Genomic DNA, 26902 nt, shown 5'->3' with positions numbered 1-26902 from the left:
TTAGTTAGCAGCAACACGGCAAGGCTAGCTAACGTCTTTTCAAAAGTCGGCAGCTAGCAGCATAAAAACATGCAGGTTTAATTCTAATACTCCATTTTTCACATTTTTATGAGCTTTATTTCAAGATATTCGTTCAATATACTGAGAATAACTGGTATACTTTCTGGGTGATACCATTAGCGTAGCTTTGTTAGCCAGTTAGCTAAGCTTACAAAGGGACTGGATTGAGAATTTTTACAAAGTTTTGGTTTCAATAACGCTACAATTTTATATAACAGTTCTTATAGTGACAATAAAAGACTTAAATTTAGTTGTTTTCAAATATTTGACTAGAAAAAACCCCATGGACATTCAACAAATATTGCTACGCTAAGCTAAATGCTGCAGGAAGAAGTAACCAGTGTAAGGTGTAGTTAAAAAATTAAAACAAATTGCAAAATAACCAAAATATTCCTGCTTCCATTAAAAAAAACATTGCACTTTTAACTTTAATTCTTTGTAAACTGATAATTTTATATTTATCATCTCTTTTCAGCTAAGCTAAATTAGTTAAGCTAAGCTAACTGGCTGTTAGCATTGGCTGGTATCCCATATCTAATGCTGCTTTTTCACTCCTAGAAGATCAATCTATTCCCTTTATTCACCAAATATCAGGACAACTATGTAATTATAACAAGAATAAAGAATAAGTTTAGTATTAAAGTGTAAAACTAACAAATTTGGTTTGGATTAAGTCTATAAACAAACAAATTACAGCATGAATACAAATAGTAGCCTGTTACAATGTCAGGACATTTGAAAGGCCTTTTAGGTAGTTAAAAAAAAATCCAGAGCCAGTGGAAGTGGTTGGTATTAAAAAAACAATTGATAATTTTTCTAGATGTATCAAATTTATTATGAGGCAAAAGCGAATTTATTAAGAAAAAATATGGCAGAAAAACACATCCTGCAGCTCCAAGATTTCTTTCAACCTAAAATAGCCCTAATGTGCCATGACAGTTACTGTACACTGTACATTCAGTTTCATTAAAATGACAAAGAAGAAGCATCAGTGGGATTGAGTGGTAGCAAATGCAAATATGAAACAGGCAAAGTGTAAGACGGCACAGTGTGTGACTCGGCTCCAGTATCCCTGTGTTTATACATGTTTTCAAGCTCTGACAACACGCAGACTTCTGCATCTGACAACATAAACGCCTCGTTTCTCAAATATATCTTCTGTGCACTTACATAATTGCATTATTATGAACTTCGCTGGTCTGTCTGTCTTCACCCTCCCACTCTGTTTACAAGAAAACTGGAGCAAAGTCGCACAAATCCAAAACACAACGGATTTCTGAATGTTTGAAATAAACGCAGTGCAGGTGATTCACTCGGGAGGGGAAAGAGATTGAAAGGCACAACTCTGAAAATTAAGAAAAACAAAACGTAAAGAGCATGTGCTTGGTGATATGTTTGACTGCATCACCTGCATCTCAAACATTGTGAATCATTGTGAACCCCTCAACACACACACACACAAAGTGAGCAAAAAGCAGTAAAGTGACACTTTTCCAGCCTGGTTAACATGCATTCATAGAAACAGAAAGGAAATGCTAAAAAACAAACAGTGCATTTCAAAGCAGAAAGTTGTTCTTTTTTTTTTTTTTCAGAAAAAAGCAGGAAAAAAGTCAAACATCTTCCACATTTAACCCAATCAGATTTGAAGCAGTACATTCGTGAACAATATGAGGCAAAAATAACCTTAAATTGGTGTGAAATGCTGGCTGGAGCTGAATTTGCTTGTTCCAGCGAGAGCAAAAATAAAAGTGGAGAACAGGAAGCCGAACGGGCAACGAATGACAGATGGAGATGAGGAGCCTCCATAAGCTGCAGTTTAAGAGGTGAGGAAAGAGCAGCTGGACTGAGTGAAAGGTAACATTCAGATTTAATTGCAGAGTGTGGAGTTCATGCCAGGGGCCGAGCCAAGCACAAGCAGACAGCTGTGGGTGGTGCTGTTGAGTTACAGTGAGGAAAACAGAGATGTGAAGGAGAAACAGAAAATATATCACAAAACCTGACTGTTTTCAATTCACAGCTAATCAATCTCAGTCGAGGATACGTATAAAATAAGGGTGCAGTTCTCTAAAGTCTTCACACCAGTGCTAAAAAACATGAAAAATACTTCCCCCTCCTTTAATGCAACCAGCACAAATTAACAGGAAAAAAATCTGTTAGAGGAAAATATAAGTGTGCAAATCCTTACACCAATTGTTTTATGCAACTTTTAGGATATCAAAAAGTATTAGTTTATGGATGTGCACACTTATACGACCTCATTATTGCAGCTTTTGGGTTTTTAGATTTTTCTAATAAAATCTAATAAATGCTGCGTAACAGGTGGGAAAACACCTTTAACAGATCTCCTGAGCAAACATCCATATCAGAGTTAATGTAATCTGTAATAATGAACAAAAAGTGCTCAAAAGGACCTCCCCTGCCACTTTAAACACTAAAATACAACCCATTCTCTGGGAAAACATATACAATTAAACAGGGCTATAATTAAGATCAACCATTTCTTTAAATAAACTGAGCTGCTCACAACGGTCCCTCTCTAACGCCCCAATAAAAACCTCTAAGGAAAACTGCTATTGCACAATACAAAGTCAAACTCTACGGTTTTATTTCAAGCCACAAACATGGACACAGAAAGAGATTCATGTCAAACGTCAGAGAAAAATCAACGCCCCTAGATAAATCAGTTTCTCCTCAACAAGTCAAGAAATTTATCAGCTAAAAATCAACAAACCTAACATTCCTGCTACACAGAAGAAACCGATATAAATATAATCAATGCTAAAAGAAACAGCTGGAAGACTTGCAGAAATAATCTTAACTAGGAGCTCCAAATGTGAGCTTTAAGATTTTCAAAGTTTTTAAGTTATGGCACATTTTACAGGAAGGATTTCCCCTTAAAAAAAAGGTTATTTATGCGCAAATTTTAACTATTTACAAGACTGTCACAAGAACATAAACTGGCATCAACAGCTGGTTCAGACGAAAAAAAACAATCTATATGAAAGTGAAGTAGAAAACGACAGATTTCTGTTAAAAATCATCAATTTTACAATTCAAAAACTGCCGTTAAACTTGATCAAAATCTGTTATACAAACTTTTTTTATAAAGAGTTGAGAAAAGTTTACTAAAACGTTTTTCCTCTACTTTCAGAGTTGTGTGAAAAAGGAGGACACCCCATGAAAACGTGTTTTCTAAAATACTGAGAAAGTCGAATTACAAATTTATAATTTCTATTGAGGAATAAATTAATAAAATGGATAAAAACAAAATCTCACTCAGACATTAGTGTCACTTATTGAAAAATTTCTCGTCTTATTTATTTTTCATGATAAATTTCAGTTAATTAAAAAAATAAACCCGATTAAAATGTTAGTTTAACCATTTTCATAAATAAGAACATTTGAAAATATGATTAAATTAAATCTTTTTGTGCAATTTGGTGATAAAAAAAAATCTAATTTGAAAAACTTATGTCAAATAGGAATGTTTTTCAAGAGAAGTATTTGTGGCCATTACCAAAAAATAAGAAGTAATAAATAGTTTTTTTTACACTATAAGCTCACAAAATGTAGAATATTACTTTTACATTTTAGTTTCTACCTTTAGTGAGTAAAACATGATTATTTAAATCTCTTTATTTTCCAGAAAACACAATATTTAATGAGGCGTCCCAGATTCTCCACATGACTACATCCAGATATTTAAAAGCTAAATAAGTCAAACTGTAGATTAAATCAAACTATTTTCCTGCTCAGCAGCTAAAAACCTGACCAGCCACGTCTTCCTCACCGAACCGGTACCGCCGCTCCCGCTCCTCGTCGGCCCGCAGACTCCCGAACGTTAGCTTCCCGTCGGTGGAGCTAACCGCCCCGGGGTTACCGTACAGCAGCGGCTGGCTGTACGCGCTGCTGCCGGTGTCGGACTCCGTGTCGCTGGTGTCGGTGCCGCTGCTAGTGGACCCGTCGATCATTTGGACCGGCTGACTCAGCGTGTTGTTGTTGTTTGGTTTTTGGCCAAACAGCCGCTGGGCCGCCGCGTTCGACCGCGCTTGACCCGGAACCGCGAGATTACCGTTAGCTATCGCGGCTTTTCGCTCCGTCGGGGCGGAGCTTGGGGTTTCCACCCCGGAGCGGTAGGGGTCGCGGCGTATCGGGGTAGAAGTGAGCTGGCTGAGGATGAACGGGTCGGTGTCGGAGCGGTTCCGCATGATGTTGAGGTTGTACGGTTTCGCCGGATGCGGCGGCGTGCGGTTCGAGAGGATCGGGGAGTAGCTGCCGTAGTGGGACGACGGCGAGACGGCGGGAACTTCAACAGGGACGACGCCGGGCCGTTTGCTAAAATAATGGCCGCCGTCGTCCCACCGCGACCCGGCGCGCGGCTGACCGTGCCCGTTTGTCATTTCGGCGCTGAGCGAATTGGTCCGCGGGTGGAAGCTGCTGATGACCGGGCTGGAGCACTGGCTGCGAGTCCCGGTTCCCAGCGGGCGAACGACCCCGGCGCCGCGCTTGTCTCGGCCCTGGAAGATCTCGTCCAGCAGCGTGCTGTGGAGCGGCAGACGGCTGTTAAAGGAGCCGCCATTGGACAGGACCTCCTCTGCATTTCTGTTTCCCATCACCCCCTGCTGCATCAGCCCCTGGTGGTTGGTGTGGTAGAACCCGTTCACCACCCCGAACAGACCCCCATCTCTGCCCTCATCCTCATTGCTGTCGTTTGCGCTGCTGTGGCCCCTGGGGGCCCTGCCACTCTTGCCCACATCGCACTCGCTGTCTATGTCGCTGCAGTCTATGTAAGGAATAGAGGAGCTGCTGCCTTTGTTTGCCCTGCAGGTTGGACCTGGGTTCAGGAGGTGCTGGCCCGCTCCGTTGTGGTTCTGTCGGCTCGGGTCAGAGTTGAGGGCGCAGTCGGGGAAGCCGTTGGTCGGAGGCTCCTCTGTGCCGTTGGTTTTGGCGGAGTCGGGCTGGTCTGCCAACAGGACAGACGTGGCACTCTGAAAACATACCAAGGGGAACAAGTGAGTGTTAATGTGGTGCTCAATTTAATTCCTTGTGTGATTGATTTATTAATTATGGCGATAGGTAAGGCAGGAAGGTGTTTTACCTCTTTTGGCACTTGGGATCTGAAGGAAGATGAGTGCGGCGACATGCTGCTACTGGACAGAACCTTGCTGTGTTTCCTGTGAAAACGGGAGGTGACAGCGGGTCAAAGCATGCGCCACTAATCACCTAACCCACCAGGCAAATCTGATTACAGCCACACGAGGGTCTGTCTGAGAACCTGGAGCAGAACCAGGACGCTTCTTCACCTCTCAAACGGGACTTTCTTCAGCTCAGAGTCTTTCAGGTGGTCGATGATCTGCTTCTGCGTCCTCCCGCTGGAAGAAAAGTGAATCTAAATGTAAGTTTAAGCAAAAACAAGACAGGAAAAAAAAAACAGTTTTTGGTTCCTGGCTCACCTGAACCGGAACGAGGAACCCCTGGTGAAGAGGATGGGCTTGGGTTTGGGTTTGGGCTCCTCAAAGAGTCTGAAGAAGGCGTGGTACTCGACGCAGATCTTCCAGAACACCTTGCAGCAGTCCCTGCTGGCCATGGCGAACTCCAGCGTGTCGTGGTGGGAGTTCTGCTGGACGACACCAAGAGTTGAGCAAAGTACGGACTCAGAGGAGTGGAAAACAAACACACCCTTATTCTCAGGTTTCTTTCTTTCTTTCCTTAAATGAAGAGGTGGGCAGAGTAGCCAGAAAATGTATTCAAGAGTAGCACTGCTTCAAAATATTTTTACCCGTGTGGAAGTAAAATTACCGTCTATCTTAATAAAACTATTTAGTAGTTTTAACTGGAGAAAACAATTGAAAAGTTTCATCTTTTCAGAATTTCAACAATAAAAACTCTGATCTTAGATGGACTTACAGAGGGGTCGGCTCTCAGTTTGATGAGGAACCTTTTACGCTTGAAGCTCAGCTTGCGAATCTTGGACCAGTTGAAGGCGTTGATTTTTGTGTAACCCTGAACAAGAAACAAAACCAACTGAATGCAGCCAGTTCTACTGCAAGAAGAAGAAACTATCCTCTAGATTATAGAAAACAAACATTTTGGAACAAGTAAGCAAGATAATATTTAAGGAATCAACGTTCCTAAAGTTCCTGCAGACTTTAAAGTCATTTTTTATTTAGTTTAACATTTTAAACACAACATTTTATCATGAATGTATTAATGTAAGACAAGAAGATGCAAGGAAGGACATAAGGGTGGAAAGAAGGATGCAAGGAAGAAATGGAGACAAAGTGGAAGGATATAAGATAAATTTTGACACAAGACAAAGGAGAAAGGTAGGAGATAAAAAGATAAGGGAGTACACAAGAAAGGAAGGAGAGAGTGAAGTATAAAAGGATGCAATGGAGAACACAAGGAAGAAAGGTAGGACACAAAAAAGTCAGAACAAAAGATAAAAAGGTAAGATACAAGGTAGGAAGTAGGATGCAAATAAGAACAGAGAAAGGATACAAGAGGGGAAGGAAGGGCGGAGGAAATTAAGTAGCTTGAGAAGGATGCAAGGGAGCATACATGGAGGAAGGTAGGAGACAAAAAAGGATTAAAGATAGGAAGTAAGATGCAAGTGAGGATGGGAGAAAGGATACAAAAGTGGAATTAAAGGCAAGGAAGAAATGAATGACATTAAGTCATGAAGGACACAAGGAAGGACAAATCATTAGTCTACAGTTCTTCATGTCCGACAGCCTTCAGGTGAGTCTCTGCTTCTGTGAACCTGAACCACATATTTGGGTATCTAGCAGGATTCCCTTACAAACTGAGCCGCTGCCTTCTGGTGTGTTTGGACCGGAACTTGGTGGAAGTTCCTACCTGGAAAACCAGAACCCCGGTGTGCGCCACCGTCAGGCTGAGCTTCGTCCCCTCTCTGTCCTTGGCAGGGTACAGCCGGACGCCGTACATCTCCAACCTCCGAGCGATTTCCAGCAGCTGGTAGTCCGACTCCGCTGGAGTCTGCCCTCTGTGGAAGAAAAACGTCACTCAGTTGAAATGAAGTCCAAACAGAAACAGTCTGCACAAGTCCTACAACAACAGCAGGATCAGACGGAGGCGCCTGCTGCAGGCCGGAAAGAAACCTGCCACAAAAAGAGCTTTGTTTCCTCGCAAAATAAGAAAATCGCTTCCTGTTTCCTGTATGAGCGCCTGAATTAGCCACTTCCTTCCTGCGTCGGCTAAGAAGGAGCTGAGGGATTGGAGCGAGGGAAAGCCAGTGGTTTGTTTTTCTGTCTTTATCTGTGCTGGGGGAGGGGGGCTTAGGAGGATTTGCAGAAAATAAGGAAGTGCGCCTGGTTTGTAAATGTTAATGTTAGCCGGCAGTGGAGACCGAAGGAACTCACACATGTTGGCGGTGGCAGTCGATGATCTTGTCTCTGATGGCGTCCTGGTCAGGAAGATACTTGTTGTGCAGCAGGTGCTGCCAGCTCTGCGTCTCGTCAAAGTCCCCGATCTCGGCTGGTGGGACGGAGGGAGGAAAAAACTGAGATTATTTGGACAAGAAAAGAGAAAAAACTACCAGAAAAATCAAATAGTTGAAAAGTATGAAGAAAACTGATAAAAGAAGTAAATGTGTACAAATATGAGTACATTCAAGACAAAATGGATGGATGAATGGTTTGACGGATGGCTGACTGGATGCATCAGTTGTACAGGAAATGACGTGTAAAAACATTCTGTCTGTAATTTTTTCTTTTCCAGACTGATTTGTTCTCATAAATCTAAAGAGATTATGAAACTCCTGGAAAAATCTGTTTGAATTGTGTTTGATTTCAGAGACAGAAGCCTTTTTGGATCAAAATTCCTATAATCAGACCAGAAACATTTTCTGACACAAAGGACTTCCGGTAAAAATGCAGGAATCCTAAAAATCTTCCTGAATATTCTCAGAGCAGAAAGAGACTTTAGCAAATGATTGAAACATTTGTAACAGAGAGCAGCTGATTGTCTCTACATGAGATCAATGAAAGGAAGGAATAAGGAAGTGAAACCTGCGTTTTACTCACACTGAATGATGTGGGAAACCATGAGGGCGGCGCTGGTGTCGTTGCAGATCAGACGACCGCAGGCCAGGTCGCGTTTGATCTGCAGAGCAAACAGATACCTGGAGAACAGCAGGACAAAAAACATCCTAACATCAGGAAATGATCAGATGGTCAGATTAGATCAACCAGCAGGAACAAGTCAGGATGCAGCAACACAACAGCCTCAAACCAGAGCTGATTTAACACAAGAACTGCTCATAAAACTCATATTTCAGTCCAAATCTGCACATTTGTTTATGCTTAGTAAATATGACGAAACAAAAACTAATCTCTGAATATGTTGGAACATTTTAGCAACGATAATCTGGGTTCAAGTTAAACTTTTTGTCACACTGCAAACTAAAACAGAGTTCTAGGAAGGAATGAAAGAAGGAAGGAAGTACATAAAGGAAGAATGGAGGACACATTGAAAAGGAAGGAAGGAAGAAAAGTAGGAATGAAAGATGGATGAAAGCAAGAAAGAAGGGACATAGAAAGGAAAGAAGGAAGACACATTGAAAGCAAGGATTAGGGAAGAAAGTAAAGACAAGAAGGAGAAATGGCAGAAGAGGGACCAAAAATAAGGAAGGAGAAAAACGGTAAGGCAAGGAAAGATGGAGGACATGAGCAAGGAAAGAAGGAAGGGCAAAAGTTATGAAGGAAGAAAAACAAAACAAAGAAAGAGGACAAATGGAGGGAAAGAAGGATGGAAGAAATGTTAAAACAAATGATGGAAGAGAAGTGGAAAGGAAGGAAGGGAAAGAAGGAATTAAGAGAAGAAAGAGGACAAAAAGAAGGAAAGAAAATGGGACACAAGGAAGGAAAGACAAAAGGATGGAAGGCCAGTCGGAAAAAAGGCAAGACTAGAAATGGAATAAATGGAGGACACGAGAAAGTAAATACTAAAGAAAACAAAGGACCAGTGAATCGAGAATAAAGTCAATTAAATAAGTTTATAAACTCTTATTTATTTTTCCACACTTTTCCAGACATCTCCACCAATCTGACCAAACACAGGAAGAGCAAACAGCTGCCTGCTCACTTCCTATTTCCTGTGAGTAAACAGGCAGAGAGAAAAGACCAGGGGCGAAAAACTCAAACCTATAACAACTGGTTTGTTCTCTGGGTTAAGAAAGAAATCCCCAAAGTGACAGAAATATTCTGGGAGCTGCTGCATCATGGGAAAATGCTGGAGGTCAGAGGTTGGTGGCGAGAGCTTGGACAAACATCTGGGCCGGCTTGGACCGGATTATCAGACTAGAAGCAAAACAGGAGTTTCTTTTTTAGCTGCTATGAAGCAAAAAATAGTTTTACAAGGAGCCTGGTTCCCAGATCCCACAGTTAGCCTTAAAGTGTCTGCTTAAAATACTAGAATATTTGACAAGGTATTATTTGAAACATCCAGAAAATGCAGCATGGACGGCTGAAAAAATAGGAGTGGTTTCTGTGAAAAACCTACCGAGTCAGCTCCTCCATGAGCTGCGTGTGGTCAGGAGGGAAGAACTTCACCACAAAGCGAAGGATGGTGTTTTTAGGTCCTGGAGGAGAGAAATTATGGGTAAGAGAGGAAGTGGAGACGTGGGAAAAAAGAACGACTGAGAGAAACACGACAGATTCTTACGTCTGATCTGCTTCAGCGCCGGCTTCAGGAGGTCCAGCCACACCTGAGAGCAGAAAACACTCCATTACATACCGTAGCGCTGCTGCGCTAACCGTGAGGCTGTTAGCATCACAACATCATTAAACATTGTGCTCACTCATTACTGCAGCAGAGTCAGACCTGATCTGATTAAAACCTTGCTTCATATTAGGGAAATTAAATTGTAATTTGCATCAATTTGAAAATTCATAGAGGAATTAGCACCATTCAGGCTAAAAGGTAAATACAAAAGCACAGACTTTGCAGCTGAACACATCATTACTCCTGAAAATGAAGGTCATTAAAGAGGTTTATTATATTCAAATAGAATCTAAGAGCTAAAAATGATACCAATAGCTTTAAAAAATGTACTAAAACATCATAGAGTGGAGGTTTAGATTGGTATTATTTACTTGACTTCATGTTATTTGATCTTCATAGAACAGTTCAGCTTTCATAGGAGCCAGAAAGCTTCTTCTTTTCACTACACGTTTGTGCTCTAGTGGAGTTTCCACTGCAAACTACAGACGCATCCAGTCTGCAGATCATTACAAACAGCTGCTGCTGCTAGAAACCTCAGGAACCAGACTTCAGCAGAAAGCCAGGGTTTAAATCCACATCAATTTATGAAGATTATAACTGAATCCTTCCAACAAAACTCAACCTACCGTCATCTTTCGGTGATCCGTGTACTCCAGCCCAAAATAGTCGCCTTCAGTCAGGTTGAGGTGGACGCAGACCAGGTCAAAAAGCACCTTCCCAGGCACGCGTTGCTGCAAGAGAAGGACAGGAGAGGGGAAGCCATGTTGGATTAAACTAGAAAGAGTAAAAAGATGGCAACAGAAACTGAATCAGAATTGGGAAGGAGGGAGGGATGGGTTATTCCCAATCCAACAGTTTCCAGCAGAATCAAGAGCACATCCTGACAAAAAGCAGCTGACCTATGACCCGGATGTGAAGTGCAGACTCTTCTTTTTGATCAAACAAAGACGTGGAAGCCAGTTTGTTCTTGTTTTAAGGTTGTGACCCGACTTCACAGATGCGAGAACTGCTTTTCAGACATCCACGTGTTTCTACTGCTGACTACTCAGCACTGAAATGCTGTTCAGTCATTACTATAACTACCATATTTTCTGGACTTCAAGTCCCAATGGTGAAAAAATGAGTCACAACGAGGAAAAAACAAATAAATCGCAGGTCCAGCCAAACTATGAAAAATAAAAATCTGCAACTTATAGTCTGGAAAATATGATATAAATGAGTCTTTGAGCGTTCAGAGACTGGTGCACTTTTGTTATTCCTAAGATTACCCAATAGAAATATTATTGATCAAAAACCAGGAGTTAAATTGGATTAAACTCTCCTGGTTTTCGATCAATAATCTTTATTTCACCAGAAATAGACGGTAAACGTCAAAATTTCCAACCAGGATAAAAACGAAAGGAAAAAAACAACAACACTGAAGCTTAATAAGAAAATATGAACAGGATTATTCCAAACAACTCTAATTATGTAATTGTTAATTGTGACAAGTCCGACCGCAGCCACGGTGCATCAGAGCAGCCCCGGGCGCGTCGTGAGCCAAGTCTGTCACCATCTGGCCTCCGCATGTCGACGTAAGTGTGTGTGTTCAGTCTGTCCGCAGGGAAACACCCACACACTCTTCATCCAGCTATTCACCAAGCACAACACACACTGGCTCTAGCTGCAGGCTGATATCAAGGAAACATCATGATTCTGTGACGCTCTCCGAGAACGTCTATATTATCCGACTGACAGATGCTGCCGTTTGGACGGGATTTAGGTCTGGGTGGTGGTAATCTTCGCGTTAAGGCGGTTAAGACGGGACAAAAAGGGAGGAAGTAGGAAAACAGAAGAGAGGAGGACGGCTTACATGGCAAGAAAGCAGTCAAAATAATCCTTCACCGCTCTTCTCCTTTCTATCTATGCCTATAAACACATTAGTCCGGTTTACTGTATTGATTTCTCTCTGCTTCTGTCTCCTTCACTTTGAGCTGAGCTATTTCCTCTTCAGACGGCCTTCATTAGCAAACCAATCTCCTCCAACAAGACGTCCAACTTCAACAACAAAAGCTCCAGGTTTTCTGCCGTGCAGAACCGCGTTGGGCTGGGAGGAGGCGCAGGAGCCCGACCCAAAAAGCACACAGCTCTGATGGAAACACACGGCCAGATTTGAATCCCACTGACAAGCGTGAGAGTGAAAACGCAGAGTTTGGAAACATAGATGTACAGTAGAGATCTCAACACTGAGTTCTGGTTTTTGTTTTCTGTTAGAATATCAGGTCGAAGAGAGAGATTTGCTTGTTTGCAGATTTTTTTCCATAAGCACATATAAAATATTCCAACGAAAATGCAGCTCAAATAGCATTGGCTGGCATTGCAAAGCAGCCAATCCATTCATTTTCCTTGGTGCTGATTGGCTGAACCCCCAAAAGTGGTAGCGGTAGTGCCAAGACTGTTTCCACTGTGCACAACATAGATTTGGCTTAATTGCTGCTCTGATTGTGTTGTTCTTTCAGCAAACTGCCTTTTTTGAGTCTGTATGCTCCAGTTAACGATGAAACAATCACCAAGTTAGTCGATTATTTCAGCCCCAGATGGAAAGGAGGCAAATTGAGAGATTTGCCTTCTGGTTTACCAAAACTACCGAGAGCAGGAGCGTCAAACTACGGGCCACTTGTGCCATAATGAATCAATAAACCCGATAAATAAAAGTTTAGAACCATCTCTGCATTTGATGAGTTCTTCTTAAAATTAGATAATATTGAACATCTTTTCACATCCATCAATCACTCCAGAATTTATCAAAACAACATTTTGTGATTCTTTGCAATAAAAATCAAAACTTTTCTGGTGCTAATTTAGAAATATTTGCAAGAAATGTTGCAATATTTGTGCTTAGATATGATAATAAATTTGACTTTCTATTACTCGCAAATAAGTGTAGGAGTAAAACGTACTGCCACCTGCAGGTGGGAGTTGGCGTCACTTGAAGCCAATGTTTTTCACCATTTTTCTGGAAAATTTGGAATGAACTCCGTTATGCACAAGCACAAAAAACATAATGTGATTTCTTGATTTCGAGTTAATTTCCGCGATAAATGAGGTGAGTGCTGGGATTAGTTTAGATTTTTATCAAATTTAGGACAAAAATACCGAACTCCTGTGTTAATTAAAAAGTCAGATTATCATTGGAATATCATAAACTCGATTTCTTATCTTCTTGATCTCCAATTTATCACCGTCACTGAGGTTAAGCAGGTAGATAACCCACAGAAAGAAAACTGCATCATCTGCAAAAGGTGAGAGCTTCATGTTCTGACAACCTTTAGCTTCGAGGATAAACCATTTCCTCCACTTACAGCTTTCTTCAGTAACTAAAGACAGAAATTGAGAAGTAGACCTATTACCACATTCAAGTAACATTACACGCTGGAATGCATGTGGAAACATAGGCCAGAAAATTCAAATCCAGTTATACCAACACAGGTTTCATGAACCTGATGGGTTTTATCTTCCAGCTGCCAGAAAATGTCAACACATTCAGTTTTCTTCCTTCGGCTGGCAGCGGCTCATCTGAAAGGCTGCAGCAAACCTGTTTGTCGTTAAGTTTTCTGTCCACACAGCGAGCTGGTAGTCATAAGAAAAAACTGGATCTAATCTGAACAGTGTGTGAGGGAGAAATAAAAAAAAAAAAAAAAAGACCAACAAAAAAGGTGAGAGCTGAAGTGCTGAGAAGTGAGGAAAGCAGAATCCCAAACAGCTCTGCTGCAAACAACAGACAGTAGCTGGCAGGAACTGGACCAAACTTGGCCAAGAGAGCGGTGAAAGTAAAGTTTGAACTCTTCAGATGTGGCAAGAGCCAGCATTTAGCCCACTTCATGACAGCCTAAGTTTTGGGCATATTTAGCAACACCAAATTCCAATGTTTGCTGACAAAACAAATTGTTTTGTTTACCATCGCGCTGCATGCTTTCACCCGTTCACCCTGCAGTTTCACATGTGGGAACTGAAAGAGAGAAGTGGGTCGTGAAAAAAACAAAACCCTCTCTTTCTGCTACATGAAACTCTGAAATATGTGCTTAATTTGGAACAGTTTGACCTTTTGTTTTCTATTGAATGTACAGTCTTTGGGTTTAAAGAACATGGAAAAAGCCAACCGTGACTGAATTGTAGGAATCTTGACCACAGTCTGTAGATTTTATTTCATTTTGCATGGTAGCATCTCTGCTAATCTCTTCAAAGAAGAAATTAAAGTCTTAACATTTAAAACGCTCTTAATTATGTTCCTGTCTCTAAGAGAATTCAGTCTGCTCCGATTGGTCTGCTAAATGAAAAAAAAGCTCTATGGTAGTAAAAATTAACTTCTAATGTGGTTAAATAATTAGGTTCCAACAATAAGTTGGAAAATCAACTCACTTCAGTGTGGAAGCTGGTACAAAGTAAAGAAGACTCAAAATTAGCTATATACAGTATTAATGAGTAGTTTAAAAACTGAAGTTAGTGGAAGCACAGAGGAATAAAAAGATATTTAAAAGGAATCCATGTTTTCTTCAACATCTTTGTGGTTCATTCAAGTTGTTATGGAGCAAAAGCAAGACTTCCAGCAGATAACAGGAAGGCTAACAAAGCTATTCGGATTCATCTTTTTGGGAGAGTTAAAGGATTAAATTCTCAAAATATACAGATACATTGTTTACTTAGTGATGTTAGCCACAATAATTGTTAATACAATATGCTACAACTAGCTTAAATTATAAACTGTTTTTGTCTCAAAACAGGAAAATCATTTTTTCCTGACTTTTCTCTTACCTTCTACTAAACTTTCAACCTTTTTCCATCATAAAACAAATTAGATTGGAAAAGAACTACATTTTTTTTTTAAGTATACACACTGAGACCGCTGCTTTGGAGACGCTAGCGATGCTAACAGCTAACTGATGCAATGCAACACCCTTCTGCTAATAATGCAAATAAATAATGAGCTCCAAACTCTGAGTGAGAAGGGAATAAAATGAAGTTTTTGTGTTGTTTTTATATAATTTCATATTATAGTTGTTAAAAAGAAACTGGTATGAGAAAGGTCAAAGCTATAAAAAATAAAAATAAAATGGGAGGTACGGGTGACTTAACCTCTGGTATTTTCAATGAGACAAATCATTTAGCTGCATTTATATGACAATAAATGAAGAATAAACTCAACAGGCAGCTGTTCATCCTTTTCCCATGGCCCTCTCTTGGCAGCTTTTTCAGAAAAATGAGGATCTTCAAGAGGTTAAAACAAAGCAGAAATTAACTGGTATAAATTTTTAGTGTGGGTTGTTTTAAGGTTGACAAATATAAGCGATTTTATCTGTTTGCTGAATCCGTTCAGCAGACGGAGAGCAGATTGGTCCCTGCTGAGCACAGACTGAGGTCCTTTCACTTTGAATCACAATCACTTCTTTCAGCAGCTTCTATCAATGAGGCCTTCTTACCCAGCCAAAATCTCACACACACACACACACACGCACTCCTAATCACATTTTTACTGTGCAAGACTCAGATAAAGTGTTTTATTTTCTTCTTCTTCTTGGATTTGTTTGAGGTAAAATATTCCAGGTAGAGGCCAACGTGCCTGCATACACAGAAGCAGAGTCTGGATAAAACAGCTGACATGTGGGGGCCGTGTCCAGCTCTCAAAGCTGGGTTTATGGGCCGAACTCTCCTCAGATAATTATAAAGTCGAGACAAGAGCCTTAATGACCAGCTGTCCTTCTGCATAACAAATAACTCAGCTCAAAATAGCAGCAAACGCCGTTTCTCTCCGTTTACCTTCCATAACATGATTCAGGCCTGATTCTCACAGCAAATCAGACGGCGGAGTATATCAGAGTCCATAATGGACACAAACTGCTTAGTAAGTTGGATTAATGAGAGTTTGTTTGTGTGCCCCCTTCACTTCCTCCTGAGTCATTCTGTCGCGGCTTCATTCACGGCCTCTAACCATGAAAGAAACATGCCAGGAAGCTGTCAGCGTGGCCGACTCTGCAGAATCAGCTGCCAGCTCCAACGCTGACAGATACACTTCCTCTCCCTTTAACCCAGAACTTCTCATGTGATCCAGTCAGCGCCTCGCCAAGCTAGAGAGAGGTATGTCAGAGTGAATCACTTACTGTTTTTCTACTATCCTCCCCACATGAGGCCCCTCCGGGCCCAGCAGCTAACACAACATTCACTTATTTCAACTTACTTTAGTTTCTGCCTTTGATCTCATCTCTGCTCCTAAAGGATGTCGTTTTACAGCTTTATAAAAATATATACAGCAGTATGAAAATAAATGGTTACTATGAAGTTTACATTTCTACTGAGGGAAAGAATTAAATATGACATGTACGGACAGACGGATGGACCAGAAAAAAGATAAATGGACGCATGGACAGGAAGATGGATGGATGGATGGACACAGAATGAAGTAAAACAACCAAAATATTCAATTTTCCCATCTTTATCCACATCAGGAAATAAATCAAATTCTGAACTTTTCCAGGTTTTGTAGGAAACCTGGAAAAGTTTCCTACAAAAAGTTTCCCTCGGTTTGTGGGGAAACCGAGGGAATAAACTGGAAAGCAGCAGGTCTCCACATTATAGAGCAACATCACTCCAACAATCACTGGTGCAACAATAATAATAAATAACATCTGATTGGCTGTTAGACTCAAACACTTCGCAGTTCTCACCCTGCAGGCCAATAAGATATTCAGTCTTTTGGATGGAGAATCCTGCTTGTAGAAAGTTTCCAAATATTCTTCATTCATTGTTTCTTTCACAGCAGGAAATATTTAGAAAAGCACCCAAGTTTCCTTTAGTCTGTAATGTCACCCAGTTTGAACTGGAACAAAAAGAGGAGGAAATGTGAGCAGAGGTCCTGAGAAGCTGAGGCTGGTGATGTTTGTGTTTTGCTCCCTTCATGGTCAGTTTCATCATGAAACTTCATACCTCAGAACATGCTGCGTCCTGCTGCGTCCTGCTGCTGAACTGCGTCAGGAGACCTGAAGCATCAACAGGAAGCTCAGCTCAGGTTACAAACATGCAGAAGAAGAAGACTAGCAGGGTTCAAGAGGTCAGATTATCCCAGACTCAACTTCCCAGAGTTCAGTGGGCTTATTTAAACCCAAAGATTTAAACCCAAAACGTGACGGTTGACCGTGATATTTATGAAAGATATTCATACAGAGGATAGAATTTAAATATAGGAGGAAGGAAGAAACTATCAGAAGAAAGAAGGGCAGATATAAGGAAGGAAGGAGTGGAGGGAGGGAGGGAGGGAGGGAGGGAGGGAGGAAGGACAGACAGAAAAATGGAAGAAAGGAAGGAGGGACAGCAGGAAGGAAGGGAGCAAACCCAGATGAAAGGAAAGAGAAAAGGTAGGAAGGAAGCCTAGATGAGATGAACAAAGGAAATTGGGAAGGAAGGAAAGGAGGAAGTAAGCCCAGATAAAAAGGAAGGGAGGAAATAAAGAAATTGAAGCAAACAGATAAAAAAATAAAGGAAGGAACGAAGCCCAGAAGAAAGTGAGGAAAGATGGAAGAAAGAAATTTAAAAAAAAAACATGGAAGGAAGTGGCTAGCAGGAAAGGGCAGAAGGAAGGAAGGAAAGAAGGACAGAACAGAACGAACAAACAAGAGGAAGGAAGAATGGAAGTAGGATACTGAAGGGCACTGAGACTGGAGGTAGCAAATAAGGATGGTAGGAAAGAGGACGTATAGAATAAAGGACACAAGGTAGCAATGAAGGACAAGAGAGAGGAAATAAAAATACAGGTATAAAGGAAAGAAGGAAGGAGGACACATGGTTCTCCTTCCTGCTACTGGTTGGTGTATCAGAATAATAATCCGTCATCAACACCCGTATTTCCCACCAACAAATCATTCACAGGTTTTTACTTTTCAGATGTTTACTTCCTGGTTCTGTCTGCGCAACCGTTTCAAAACAAACATGGCGGATAAATGGTCCGGTAAAAGCCAGATGAGATATGAATGACTTTTAAACATTTAGAAAGTGGTGTAAAGTTATGAAGTAGTTCAAGTTTGGAGGAAATAAACACCATGATAAGAAAAAAAAAGCGAGATTACAGTTTTGCAAAGTCAAATGAAACTGAAGTTAAATTGTTTGACCATAACGACCCCAACCAAACCACAAAATTAGTTTCAAAGTGGTTTAAGGACGACAAAGTCAATATTTGGAGTGAAACGGTGTTTGTGAGCAATACCTGTATATAAAAAGCTGCTTGCTAAGACGACAGCTTGGTGTAAACTGTACAGTTTCCCATAAAACAACAACAGGACAGCAGGGAGACGGTTCCTTTATTTCTCCACCAATCACATCCTCACACAATGGATTATGCTAAACAGCTTAACTCAACAAAGAGAGTCTCACAAACACATCTAAGAGAAAAAAAAGCAGCATGTTGGCAAATACCTGCCAGGTTTTGGAAATTAAGTTCACAAACCTGCTGATGGGGGGCTGCAGCAACGACAGCAATGTGTGTGTGTGTGTGTGTGTGTGTGTGTGTGTGTGTGTGTGTGTGTGTGTGTGTGTGTGTGTGTGTGCTACGGTCTGCAGAGCGCCCTGATAGACTATTAAACCGAGCAGCAGAGGGGAATACATGCACAGCTCCAAAGCATAAAAAAGTAATTAGCATCTTGTGTAGTTTGATGGTGGGTGTGTCTGAACTACGCCTTGTGGAAAAATCCGGCACAGAAACGGCGTCTGGGTCTCCTTCTGGGATGGAAATAACAACCTGTAGCCGTTTTTAAAGCTTGATCTCGAACGTCCGCTTGATTTTTTTAGTATAATAAGAGATAGAGAGCACAATTAAAAGAACTATAAATGAAGCAAAAACTTAAAGATCTGCAAATCTGAGTCACATCAGGAAGTTCTGGTTTCACAGCAGCAGCAGAGGAAATGTTGGGATGTAGAAATGTCAGATTTTCAAATTAAAATCAAATTATGTAACTGGAGTAAAACTAATGATTATTTTAGTGATCAATTAATATCTGACTATTAATCTGATAAAAAAGGCACATTGTGCAAATTTTACATTGAAGAATTTAAACCATTTTTATACAGTATTAGCAATACAATATGCAAACAATTTTTTTAGAGAAAATAAACACTTTATTGCCTAAAATGTGATATTTACTTTCTTTTATGTGTGCAAAAGATGCATCTGCAGCTAAAAAAAATAAAAACATCAACATGAGAAACGTTCAGATTCTTTTGCTTGATATGACAAAAACCGCAGGGCTGATCGGATCATTTATTGATCAAACAATTAATAATTGGACAGCTAAAGATGATTAATAATTTTTTTTATTTTTACGGAATTTGAACCAAAAGAAGCTAAAACTGCTATTTGAGTTTTGAGTAGAACATATTTACAAGCAAATTGGTTTTTAATCATAAATTCAAAATGTGTATATTTTTACACTTTTGGCTTAATTGCTGCTCTGATGAGTTTTTTTTTTTTTTTACTATATGCACTTCAGTTAATCAATTACTAAATTAGCTGACGATTATTTCAATAATCGATTCAAGACAATAAATCATTTCAGCTCTAAACTGAAGGAATTCCTTTCCAGTTTCATGCTGCGGATTGGAATGAGAATGACAAAAAGTCTTTAATCAGAGAAAGAAAAAAAAACCCCAGAGAAGACAAAGATGGATGAAAGCTGAATCTACTTTTCCCTCCTAAACATCACAGTCAGAGCTGCATTCCAACGCCAGTTTCTCAGAAGACCGACTCAGCAGGGCTGCAGAATAACACAAAGTCTTCTGGAAAACGTCCCGGAAGAGACGAGGAGGCAGCAAGTACAGAGATGAACACTGAGAACGGAACAATATGCCATAATGATAGCAGTTTTAGTGCATGCAATCCGATCCAAGTTGCACTGATTGGACGTTATATTTCAAGTCATGCATTCACGTTCTGCATGATCTGTCATATAATTGGCGAAGGTGGAAAGATCCTCAAACGCTGATAAAACTGAATCACTTTTGAGCATTTTTGATCTTGTGCAGCTCTTTAACTTTAAAAAGTCCCGACTTGAAGACTGCCGTGATTGAGGAGCCTATATAGTATTTAGAAAGTGTTTGAAGTTTCCAATTAATTTTGATGTCATCCATGTGGAAACGGTTCGCAATTGCTGCAAGATTTATACTCGGCATTCCTTTTGTTTCGTTTTAATTTTCTGGAAGGCGGGGAAAACCCTGACGGAGCCTGAACACCCCTCCCGCCCCCCTCCGTCGTCAAAATGAAGATTTACAGCAGCAGTGACTAATAAGACGGAACTCTGTCTGTCGGGAGACATTTAGAGGAGAAGACGACCTCAGCCAGGATTTCACAAATGAGTTTGGCATTGTCCCCGTTCGCCTGGTGCTCATTTCAAGGTTTCTAGCAAACAGATAAAACCACAGTGAAAACTCCACCACAAGTCCACCTCTACGGCTGCAGAAAGCTGCACTAAAACAACATTTGTAATCCACAATAACGACAAAATTGGTTTGGCGGTTTTGTGTGAGAAGGGCACAGTGATTGCTGATGAACTTCTTCAGCGAGGCCCAAATTCACTGCAGGGAAAAAAAAAAAAAAGGACTGCAGCCAAGCGGAGCAGCCAGTGTTTGCTCATTCACTGGCTTCTGTGGGAGTCGGATGTGTGTCTCTTTTTCCACCACAAAGGGCTCAGCACCACGTCTCCTTTCTGTCCTCCACTGGGCCTCTATTCATTTGGTTTCTGCTCCTATTTACAGACAATCTCAGCAATCATCTCTGTCCATCGGGGACAATTTTTCACTATCCAGCAGTAATCTGCTATCATTTCTTCTTTTTTTTCAAACCTAGAGGGAAGCATCATCTGTGTTTCTTTGATCTCAGAAATTAAAAAAAGACAGAGCAAGATTTTTAAAGTCTGGATTTAGCAAAGATATGAAATGCAATGTAACTTATTCCCTTAAACATAAAAACAACTTAAAAAAAGATGAAGGAAATGCTTCTTTTACCCACAGGAATGAGAAACCCAATACCAACCGTTACATAATGACACACAGTCGCTCAGAATAAATGAAAATAAAAACTGCCTGTGTTTTTACACCACTTCTGTCTCCCAACAATAAAAAACAAACTATAATACAAGCTGCTAGTGTTTGTAGCTAGCAAGCTAATGTAGCTGTCATTAATTCAGCGCTAGCATGTTAATGTTAGACTACTAACATTTTATAGAGCCTGATTAATGAAGCTTTGTTGTAATAAACTGAGAACATACAAATTACTTGTTGCTAGTAGCTAATAATGTTAAACATACACAAGACACTACATAATGTCAAAGTAGATTTTTCATTTTGTACTTATTTTGAATACTGATCAAATATAATGTTTAGCATTTAAGACATAAAAAGCATTTATGTTCTAAGAAAAATAATATGAAGAGTTTCAAACTTTTTAGTTTTTTGTCTTTGACTGTTAGCATCTTTATACTGTCCACTCCTTCAATATATTTGGACAGTTTTCTTCTCATCACTGTGAATTTATAATAATACTGAGAAATTATTTTGTAAATTCATATTTGTTTTCACCTCTAAACACTGTATTTACGTTAAGTCCTGCTCGAATCAACATAAATACAGCTTACAGCTCATTTTTTGGATTAACCAATTAATGACTGAATAGCAAAATGTGCCAACAAAACAGGATTTCTTTTGTATAGTTTTGACTTAATTGGCCCTAAAATTGACTTTTGTGAGTCTCTATACAATTACTAAATTTTAAGCAATTTTTCAATAACTGATTCACCATGATTCATCGTTTCAGCCCTAATTTTTAGGACCAAAACAACAAGGAGAACCTTTGCAAGGAGCCTAACTATGTGGGCACTTTAGTTTCCTTTGCAATAAAACAAAGATTTCAGCATTTAGACCGATTACAATAAAAACGATTAATGTTTACCGCTGCCTCTGTCCAATGGGACCATAAAGCAGCGTTGTAGCTCCCTGCTTCCTTCATTTTTAGCCTCTGCATTCGGTCCCCAGACAGCAGGCAGCACAAAGGCCCATCAATTTCAAATGTCAGCGGCGTGTGTGTTCGTGTGCGCCTTGAGTGCGGTGAAACATGTCAGGGGACTTGTCTGTTATTTATCATAACCCCAGAGTGTCGCTAGGTTATCAAATGATGTCCATGGAGCAGATCTGTCATCTTAATCCTTGTAGCCCTCCCCCAACACACACACACCTCCATCACACACCTAAAGCCACTCCTCTTCATCTGACTCCTGCTGTCAGATGGTGTGCCTTTAAAGCCTCCGACATCCACTGAGAAAGTCAATCACAGACAGCAGATATTGGATGGTCTTACAGGGATTAGGGTCAAGTCAACATGGAGGACAAAACAGGAAAAGAAGAAGAAATGAAACGAGTAAAAAATAAAATAAAATCATGTCTATCAGAAGAAAACGAAAGGCCAGGTGGTGTAGAGAGAGGGAACGTGGCTCCATATGTGCTGGTTTGAAGTCTGCAAGGCGTCATGTGGGTAAATGGGATTTCCTAGTGAGGGGAGGTGAACGGGGGCTTAAAGCAGCTCAACTGATCTCCAGGGAATCAGGAGGATTTGATCTTAGTCAGCACAAGTCCAGGGAGGAATATGAACGCACAATCTGTTGATTTTTAACAGAGATGCTCGATTCAAACACGCAGAAAAATAAAAATAGAAGTGCAGTAAACAACCAAAGAAGGGATAAAAACAGCAGAGTTACAGTCTGAATGGTTTTCATTCATGCTGCGTTGCACAGAACCGGATGCAACGCAGAGCAAATGGCTAAAACTGATTCTTAATTAGCTGCCCTGCTTCAGCTGCAGCCCGTTAGCAGTCACAGTGTACAACCCATCATCTGAGCTGCTGACGCCTGCTTTCATAGTTTCCATTAGTGGCAGCATGAAGAGCAACAAGGTCAGTGTTTATAGAGGAAACAATCTCACTGAGGTGGATGCGAGCACAAAGAGCACCTCCTCTCTGGACTTAATTATTTAGCAAGTGGGAGTGATCGCTGCCTTCATTTTTCATTAATAATGGAGCCACAGGCTGCGTCTGCATGTGCTGATATCTTAATATGGAGCTAAAATGTTTAACTGCATCTTCAATAATTCAATATTCATTAAAGAAACCAGGTTTAATACGAACAAGCAGCAGGGGAAATATTCCAGAGTTCATTTTAAGAAATGAGTATACTAAGGAAATGTTAATTTATTGAAAATGGTTATATGATGGGCAGGATTTACATATGGAAACTGCAAAGACAAGCAAAGGAAAGAAAAAAGGACAAAACGGGAAGGATATGATGAAGGAAATGAAGAGACAAAGAAAGAAAGAGGAAGGGTCAAAAGTAAAGAAAGAAGGGTGGAACAAACAAAGGAAGGAAGGAAAAAGTAATAAAAGAAAAAGAAAGAACAGAGGACACCAGGAAGGAGGAAAGGAAGTAAAAAGGGGATGCAGGAAGAAATTAAAAAAATTAGACAAAAAGGACAGAACAATCAGAAGAAAAATGAAAGGAGAATGAAAAGCAGGGATAAAAGTAAGAAAAAGAATTGAAAGGAAGAAAAGGACAAAGGAACAAACTGATTGAAAGGAAGGAAATAAGGATGCAACGGAGAGAAAGAAGGAAAATCACAGGACAAAATCACAATGGGAGAAAAAACGACAACAAAGAACGCCGTGAGGAAGAGAGGAAGGAAGGTCACCAAGAACAAAGAGGGACAGGAAACATTTGAATAAACAAATGAAACCAGAACAACGATGAGAGCAGATCTTTGAACGGTTTTCATGGGCGGAGAGGTGAACGTAAACAACAGAATATCAAACAAATCATCCGTTCTGAACCCACGATGATGCATTCACGCCCTCAGACACACACTGACTGATGGTGATGAAAGTAAAAGTGGTCCAAAATGGATTGCTGCTGCTGTGCGGCGCCCTGCTGAGGTCCAGAGATAACCGGCTGGTTAATGAGCTCCAACTCCGAGGAGAAAAACGCCCGTTGAAAACCAACGCTGGAGGCTTATCTCCCGATTCACACATGAGAATTCACCTACTGCGCAAAACACACCGCAAGGCGCCGCAGCAGGAAAAGACAGATTAGGTGAAACAAGCTGAAAACACAATGGAGACTTTATTTCACCAAATTCATTAAGTACCAAAAACAGCCGTCATTTATTAGGTGGGATCCCTTTGAGCTGAGGCTTCTTGCGGTTTCTGGTGCTACTGCAGAGAAACAACCACCAAGCTTAAACCAGGTATTTAAATTCACATCACTAAACCTTCCAGGTCAGTTTGGATTACCAAATACCTACTTTGTTTCCTAAATACGAAAAAACAAGTAGTTTGCATGAATTTTCTTAGTATTTGATAACATTTAGCTGTAATCTGGCTATTTAAGTTGCTTTTGGAGTAACAGCTTCTTCCTTCCCGAGCGGCTTTTCAGTTAGACCAGGAGTCAAGTCAGTCCACCGATGGATGAACAGCTAATTTAGAGTGTTAATTTGATTATCTATAGCGTGAAATGCTACTGGATGTTTGCTTTAGAGTGCTAAGTTATTAGTTAATATGTTCTATCAGAATGAAAAATTCACTTAAACTAATGACTAAGTTTTAGTCGTTAGCTTAGCATTGGATATCGTCTAAAGCAGACGACAATCTTATAACTTTCCCAAGTGAAAAAGACTTAAAGTTAGCCATTTTGTAATGTTTGTAAGGTGTTGAAAGTGAACATTTACTGTGACTCTTTACAGCAGTCACACCCACTCTACTGTTCACCTGAAAAACCAGGACAAAATGTGTAAAAACTAAAAAATATTCAAACTATTAGATGCTTTAGAGGCATTAAAATGTTTCCTAGGGTCAGGGTTTTCTAAAAATCTGAAATTCTCTTCAAAAGAGCCACTGATCCATCTTCTAAGCTCGTGTGTTCTGGTTTTAATTTGTCAAAAAGTATGAGTGGATTAAGTTGGGGACTGGAGAATGAGCAGGATTCCTCTCTGCTGGACAGCCGCTGCTCTGCAGAGCACCACAAGCTTCTTGTTTTAACCTAACAAGCAAAGGCATATATTTAGGATTTAAAACTGCATTCAAAAAAAGATCCAGACCAAATTCCTGCCCAACTGTCCTCTCATCCACAGACACGTCCTCAAGCAGCAGCCGCATTGCATTCTTGGCATTTTCGCTAAAAGCCAATTATGGCTTCCCAGACCGGCAGCTCAACAAGCCAGCGGATTCTCTCCTCATTAACATCACAAATAAGAACAAAAAAAAAATCCCCTCAAATCTGTGCTGATAATACAGCAGCTGGATTTTCCAAAAGGCATGCAAGCCCTGGAGCAGGAACACACTCAAGTGTCGGCTCACTGCAAGACGTTAAACCAGAAATTCAAGGAAACGACACACTGACACACTGCAGTGTGGGATTAATTGCAGAGATACGAGCAGAACTGTTGTGCAAGGACATTTAACATGCTCCGGCTAGATTCAAAACACATGCAAACGCTGCAAAATGCAAACATGGCACAGTTTTAGAGGTGATTCAGACATAAAGGCAGACAGATGGTACGCAGAAAAGGTGCTGGAGCATGTTTGGAGGAACTGGGTGAGCTCAATCAAATTCCTGCTGGTGGTAGACAGAGAGCTGACTGAGTCAGGGTCTGTAGGTGTGGTGTGTTTAAACAGGAAGTGGGCTTCGCTCCAATTTCCTGTGTATCTCCAGGAAGTGGGGATCTTGGTCTGAGCTCAAAGGTGAGCAGGGCATTCATAGCGAGTCGCCTTTAAACAACAAGTTTAGCAGGCAATGAAGGAAATAAAGGGAAAGAGCATGTGCATTTCAGGTGTGGACATGAATGTCTCAACAGATAATTAAAAGAGAAAGGATTCAAAAGACAAACAGGAGTGGCAGGTCAGGATCTAAAGCTGTAAAATTAGTCAAAACAGGCAGAAAAAACTGGCAGAAAAATCTAAATTTTAAGCATTTTTTAAAGATGTATTGCCACAAACCAACTAAAAGAAGTCCATAACATGGAAGTGAGCAAATGTCATGCTTGATTTCAAAAATCTTGGCAACTAAAATCTGAAAAGTGGAAGTAAAACGTACCATGTTGTAAAAATACTCCTAAAAGTACATTATTTAAAAAAAGTTGTTCAAGTAAATGTAACTAGTTACTACCCAACTCTGCCTTCAAGATGTATACTTCAATATAGAGCGCTGGGTTTTATTTAGGGGTATCATTCAGAGTGCAGCATAAACATCACACTTTTCATGTTAATAAATGTAAAGATATTTTTAAGTTCCAGTCTTTTTGTGTTGCATAAAACAATAAAGTTGGTGGTTGAGATGCAAAGCAAGGTATTCACTAAAAAAAAGTATCACTCACGGATATCTGGAAGACCTCCTGCGTGTCATCGAGCATCTGAACCCGTATGGAAACCTGCCGTCCCGGGGGCTGGACCGGAGGACGCATGCCGGGCTCCAGGGTGGACACTCCGAAGCTTTCTGGGGCGCCCAGCCGCTGTCCGGCTGTGGAGGGCCTATCGGTCAGTTCAGACATGGTGATGGGCTTTCAAACGGCAGCAGGGACCGACGTTCACGTCTGATGGAGAGAAGGATAGAAACATTGCTCAGATGCAAACAGCTGATTGATTAAAAACCCAAGATTTGTATTGCATCAAGATGGCCGACCTCTTTCCATAAAATTACCCATTACTGTTTTTCAAGCACATCATTATATTTTAACGTTTTTATGTGAATCGTGTTAAATTACTGACTGAATACACATGAAATTTTGGTTTTCTCACATTGCTACACCTAATCACAATTCTTACAACAGCTTTTCTGTCATATTAGCTTAGCCTTCGTAGCAAAACTGTCATCTTTGGTTCAGCAGTCGACGCTACTGCGCCATGCAGCTCAGTTGGATGACCGCTATTAGGTAAATTAATGTGGTAAATTTAATTATCAGGTAAATTAATGTGTTTCCATTTTAGAGAGGGGGAACAGATTTTATCAGGCGCTTAAGATATTTTGTTCCCCCATCCTAACTTTGGCAAAAA

The 26902-nt window shown here is 40.5% G+C and overlaps 1 protein-coding gene across 7 annotated transcripts in view; it reads right to left on the bottom strand.

Moving 5' to 3' along the window:
- Window positions 1-26442, bottom strand: part of LOC103460834 (FERM, RhoGEF and pleckstrin domain-containing protein 1-like) — a 36050-nt gene extending 9608 nt beyond the window's left edge. For 4 of the 7 annotated variants that reach the window (XR_533007.2, XM_008403149.2, XM_008403152.2 and 1 more), the window contains exons 1-12: window positions 26227-26442; window positions 10431-10535; window positions 9745-9787; window positions 9583-9661; window positions 8106-8203; window positions 7443-7557; window positions 6919-7066; window positions 5968-6063; window positions 5514-5680; window positions 5364-5432; window positions 5159-5234; window positions 3851-5048 (exon numbers count right to left, since the gene is read on the bottom strand). Coding sequence is in view for 6 of the 7 variants with exons in the window: in XM_008403149.2 (XP_008401371.1) it covers window positions 3851-5048; window positions 5159-5234; window positions 5364-5432; window positions 5514-5680; window positions 5968-6063; window positions 6919-7066; window positions 7443-7557; window positions 8106-8203; window positions 9583-9661; window positions 9745-9787; window positions 10431-10535; window positions 26227-26400 (2368 nt within the window). In the remaining variant the exon portion in view is untranslated. The remainder of the gene's footprint in view (window positions 1-3850; window positions 5049-5158; window positions 5235-5363; window positions 5433-5513; window positions 5681-5967; window positions 6064-6918; window positions 7067-7442; window positions 7558-8105; window positions 8204-9582; window positions 9662-9744; window positions 9788-10430; window positions 10536-26226) is intronic. The other 3 variants (XM_008403150.2, XM_008403154.2, XM_008403153.2) reach the window with 2 other exon arrangements.
- Window positions 26443-26902: the final 460 nt, after the last annotated feature.

Source organism: Poecilia reticulata, unplaced genomic scaffold, assembly GCF_000633615.1.
Source record: "Poecilia reticulata strain Guanapo unplaced genomic scaffold, Guppy_female_1.0+MT scaffold_304, whole genome shotgun sequence".
Classification (NCBI taxonomy): Eukaryota; Metazoa; Chordata; class Actinopteri; order Cyprinodontiformes; family Poeciliidae; genus Poecilia; species Poecilia reticulata.
The sequence above is the reverse complement of the archived record's forward strand: the minus strand, read 5'-3'. Positions and strand labels throughout refer to the sequence as shown.